Source organism: Kryptolebias marmoratus, linkage group LG9, assembly GCF_001649575.2.
Source record: "Kryptolebias marmoratus isolate JLee-2015 linkage group LG9, ASM164957v2, whole genome shotgun sequence".
Taxonomy (NCBI): Eukaryota; Metazoa; Chordata; class Actinopteri; order Cyprinodontiformes; family Rivulidae; genus Kryptolebias; species Kryptolebias marmoratus.
In genome coordinates this window covers 27,517,250-27,521,845 of record NC_051438.1, presented here as the reverse complement: position 1 = coordinate 27,521,845, position 4,596 = coordinate 27,517,250, and the positions used below count along the sequence as shown (strand labels likewise).

The 4,596-nt window shown below is 50.2% G+C and overlaps 1 protein-coding gene across 1 annotated transcript; it reads right to left on the bottom strand.

Annotated features, from left to right (window-relative positions):
- Positions 1-608: 608 nt before the first annotated feature.
- On the bottom strand, positions 609-4,248 carry spry1 (sprouty homolog 1, antagonist of FGF signaling (Drosophila)). The gene is made up of 2 exons (XM_017417399.3): positions 3,651-4,248; positions 609-2,511 (listed from the first exon to the last, which is right to left on the bottom strand). Exon 2 carries the CDS (start codon positions 2,497-2,499, stop codon positions 1,444-1,446), a length of 1,056 nt encoding a protein of 351 aa, XP_017272888.1. The 5' UTR covers positions 2,500-2,511; positions 3,651-4,248; the 3' UTR covers positions 609-1,443.
- Between the last annotated feature and the right edge of the window lie 348 nt (positions 4,249-4,596).

Genomic DNA, 4,596 nt, shown 5'->3' with positions numbered 1-4,596 from the left:
TGTGTGTCAGTTGGTGGCTGTTGGGGGGGTGGGGAGGGTCACTGGACTTCCAAAGTGATAAATTCACAAACAAAAAGAGCTGACCGAACAGGGGGGGTGGGGGCTGGATTGCCCCCCCCGTCATCGCCTTTAGTGCAGGAACCGTGCCATAAAAGCGCAGCATTGATAGCCTGGGTTTATTATCTTTGAACAGGTGGCTCCAGCTACTCGAAATGGCCGCCTGCAACACGGAGACCATTTGGGGAGCAGAGCTGCGTTGAAGCTCGGGGAACAAACCACGGGCGCTTGTTTCTGTGGCGACCCGCTCTCTGAAGGCCCAACTGCTGAAAACATGGAGGCCAACGCTAGCAGCTCTGGGGCTAATCGTGTCAACGACCTGCACTGTTTAAATTTCAAGCTTACTGAGGAGAATCGCAGCAAAGAATGTAAACATTCCCTTTTTTTTGCAGCTACGAGATGTTTTTTTTTTTCTCTTTCTTTGCCAGAAATTCCACACCCAGCATGAACACACACACACACACACACACACACACCAAACAGTGATTTGCTGTTCGCCACTGAGATCAAACAGACCTTCATTAGCTCCAAAATCAGACACCAGACAGCACTATTTTTTTCATTAATTAATATATTTTTCTGCATTAAAGTTAACATAGTTTTCTTTTGTGCCACCCTTTAATTTTTCAGTAAGTATTTGATATTTTGTTATATTCAGACATGAGTAAATTTAAGACTGTCTCTTGCAATAAATATCATAAAATAATAGAGCTTCACATAATAAATATTTTTTTACAACAAAAAAAAATGTTTAACAGACATTTTTTTTCTTTTAAAAATAGCCAAAATTCCTCTTATGGAGCATACAATTTACACAAAATAAAAGGAAAAAAAAACAATGAGAGAATGCCACAAAATGTGTATGAATAGTAGGAGAAACGTATCCGAGTGGAGAATACTATGGAATGAGTGTGCTTTTGTTAATGCAACATGAGCAGAAGAACCACGGTTTCGAGTGTGGAAACAACCGAGAAACTCAAACAAACCAGGTAACAGCTACATAATCGCCTTATAGTAGATCGTCCTTCACAGATTTGGTGTCAGGCAGCTCCCGGGAGAAACTGCCTGCCTAAAACGGAAGAAAAACTTTCATATATATATAAAAATAGTGTTAATGAGGAGCTGAGGACAGACATAGAAACAATTAAGGCAAACACTGGTCTGTAAAAACATGGTCCTGATCCAGAGAGAGAGAAGGAAAATAAAACAATTGAGTGGTTTTCCTTTGCTTAGCTCCGTACTGTTCTGCAGCCAGGAGGAAGGTCGGGCGGGAGGTGCTTAGACTTTTTGATAAACATTAATTTGGGACTATCATTCTCGTCATACAATCCACATTTAGAGTCTCCTGTGCGCCGCAGGAAGCAGGAAGCAGGAAGCAGGAAGCGATCAGGAAGGCTTCTCCTGGGTCTGTTGGGCCCAGCTCTCCAGTTTACAATAGACAGTGTTGGAGTTCTTGCAGCGACAGCCGGGCCTGTTGACCCGGTCGTAGCAGCCCTGGCACGCCTTCAGACAGCCCTTGACAGGTGGGTAGCAGAGCAGACAGGGGAAGAGTACCGACATTAATCCCATGCACAGGAAGCGAGAGCAGCAGTGGGAGCGCGACAGCGAGCAGGGGTGGTCGGCGCACGAGTCCCCCTCGTCGTCGTTGGAGCAGTGGTAGAAGAGGCCCTTAACCAGGCACATGCACGTGCCGTGCTCCAGCGCGCTCTCCGCCGAGCAGAGGCACTGGCCGTTGCACGCCAGACACGAGGGCAGGCTCCTGGGAGCCGTGCACTCGCTGCACTTGCACTTCCCGCAGCGCTCGCAGATGAACTGGTGGCCGGCAGCAGCCCCCGCCCCGCCATCCGAGCCAGAGAAGTCCGATTTCCCTTTGCCCTGGGGCTTCAGCGGAGGCTCCAGGGGGGGCTGTAAAAGGTTCTTGGGTTTCGGCTGAGTCCGAACCGGCCGCTCAGCTCGGTGGTGGTGCTGCAAGTGCACGCCGGGCCTCGTGGGGGGCGAGCGAGTCAACAGTCCCTGCTCGGAGGAGGCGCTGCTGTTGCTCCCTGAGCTGGCGGCACTTCCTGTGCTGGTAGACCGGCTGAGCCCGGGCGCCCGAGACCCACCGGACACCACCACCACGCCACCCCCAACGTGATGGTGGTGACCCAGCGTCCGGCGCTCATAGTTGTTGTTCACGTTGACGAGGATGACCTCGTGAGTCCTCTCCTGCTTGTCCTGGGGCCTGGGGGCCATGCGGGGCGCGGGGGGCCTCCGCGCCACCGAGGGCCCCTCCGTGTACTCGTTACTGGAGCGGATGGCCTTGATTTGTTCCAGGGAGAGAATGGCGGCATGCTCGATCTCCAGGGAAGGCTGCTGGATCACCACTAATGAACCACCGGGGCCATGTTGACTTTGGAGCTCCATCTGGGGGGGATCACCACTTCCGACATTCACCGTGGACATGCATCGGAAAACCTGCCAGAGGCGGGGGTTAGGAAGGGAGGGGGCCGGGGAGAGACAAAGGAGAGACAGGGAGGAGACGTGATCAGGAAAACAAAGTCACACAACTCCAAGGCCTTTTCAAACCCTGACATGTTCTGATTAACTCTGGATGAAACTCCAGCAGCACGCCGGTTTCCATCCTGTCAACAAGATGTCACTCCGGATTCGGTTAAGTGAGGCAACCAGGGAGAAGAAGTTGACTATTAACAAGACTTTTTGTACCTTTCCTGCTCAATACGCACACATCCAAACTTCAGTGGGCCCTACAAGTACTTCCCCTCCTCATTTACATTTGTATGACTAGTTAACATTTAAATGCAGCGCAGCGACGAAACGAGGACACGATCCAAGGGAACTAAATGAGCTGCCTCACTTAGTATTCTATTACAACCCCGAAAAAGAAGTTTGGAAAAACAGGGACAGCTTTAAAAAAAGAAAAAAAGGTCAGATCAGACTGGTTAAAAACAAACCCAAAAGGTTCATAAAGCAAACTGTGCAATGTCTGATGTTATTATGGAGAGAAGTTTTCCTCTAATGTGTGTGTTTACACCATAAATACAGCCAGGAATTTGAGTTTAAGCCTTCAGGGATGTTCTGAAGCAACCTGCAGGAGGCCAGAAGCTCCACGGCTGACAAAAAAACAAAAAAACAAGCAACCCTGTCCGATAAAGGAATCGAACGCTGCAGATAACGCATAAAACAGCTAATTTTTCTGCTTTTATGGGTTATTTCTGCGTCAGATGGTGATAACAGCTCCACGGGATGCATTTAAATGAGAAATCTGCTGCAACAAAGTAGGATTCTTTAAAAAAAAAAGAGGGAGAGAGAGAGAGGAGTCAGAGATCAGGACGCTTCCAAACAGAGGAACTTATGAATGAACACAGCCGCCATGGGGGGAGGGGTGTTTATTCCAGCTCAGCCACGGGGCGACACGGGCACGGAAATCCATCAACTGATAGCCAGGAATCCAAGCTCATGCTGGAAAAACACGGAGAAAAAACGACGCGGAGAGCCCGAAGCTGGTGGTGCGCAACTGCGCCAGAAACGCGTTTCTGCCGCTGCAGAAAACCAAAGCAATCAGGAAGAAAAAAAGTCTGTTCGAACGTGCTTACCTATATGCAAACATCCATACTGTCGAATCCATCAAGCAAACAGTGTCTCAAAACTTCATCCAAACAGGAAGGGGGGCAGTGAGTGTCCGCGCGCAGACTAGGAGGTGGAAGGCATAATTCAGTCTGTTAATCCAAACTGCAGCGTATTCCGGGTTTATTCCTTTGGCTTTTGGTGTGTGGCGCAGGTTACGCGCGCATCTGTCCCGAGATGTGAGGCAGTAAATCCACGGTGGAGAGGAAGGACATGAGTCTCCAGAGGAGCTGTAGCTGTAGCTGCTGCTGCTGCTGCTGCTGCTGCTGCGCACTCAGGAGGCCGATCTGCGCTCGGCTCGAGTCCCGCACAGACAAAACTGATTCAAATCAAGCTTACATCCAAGAGTTGTCTTCTCGCAGCCTGACTGCTGAGGGCCTCGCGCTTGCTGCTGCGGAGAAGGGAGAAAAAGACAAAAAAAAAAAAAGCCCAAAAAGTGCGTCCTGGGGTGAGACGGGTGCGCGCGGCTCCGTGCGGCTCTGCGGGCCTCCTCAGCACTGAATGAATGAGCAGCCAGCGCTCAGTGTTTGCTCCACAAGCCGACTCCCATTGGCCATTCACGCCACTGAAAAAGGATACATCGCATCCGCTCCTGATTCATTGGGCAGATGTGGAAGGCCGGCCGACAGGAGGTGCGCGCGCCTGTTAAGGTGGAACTGCTTTCCACTCCGCGAGGAGGGGGAGGAGGGGGAGAAGAAAGGACTAGTTTACGCTCCTGTGAGTTATGAATGATGGTCCGAGGGTTAATGTGACTAATGGTGACGCAATGAACTCCCTGGGTGATTTATTTATATTTACTGGCTGTGTTCGCTGATTTCACAGGACTGGAACAGAGATTTCCCGACAAACCATTCGAAAATCAAAACATTTCAAGTTGTTTTTGACTCTGCTGTGACACGAAAAACCGAGAAAACA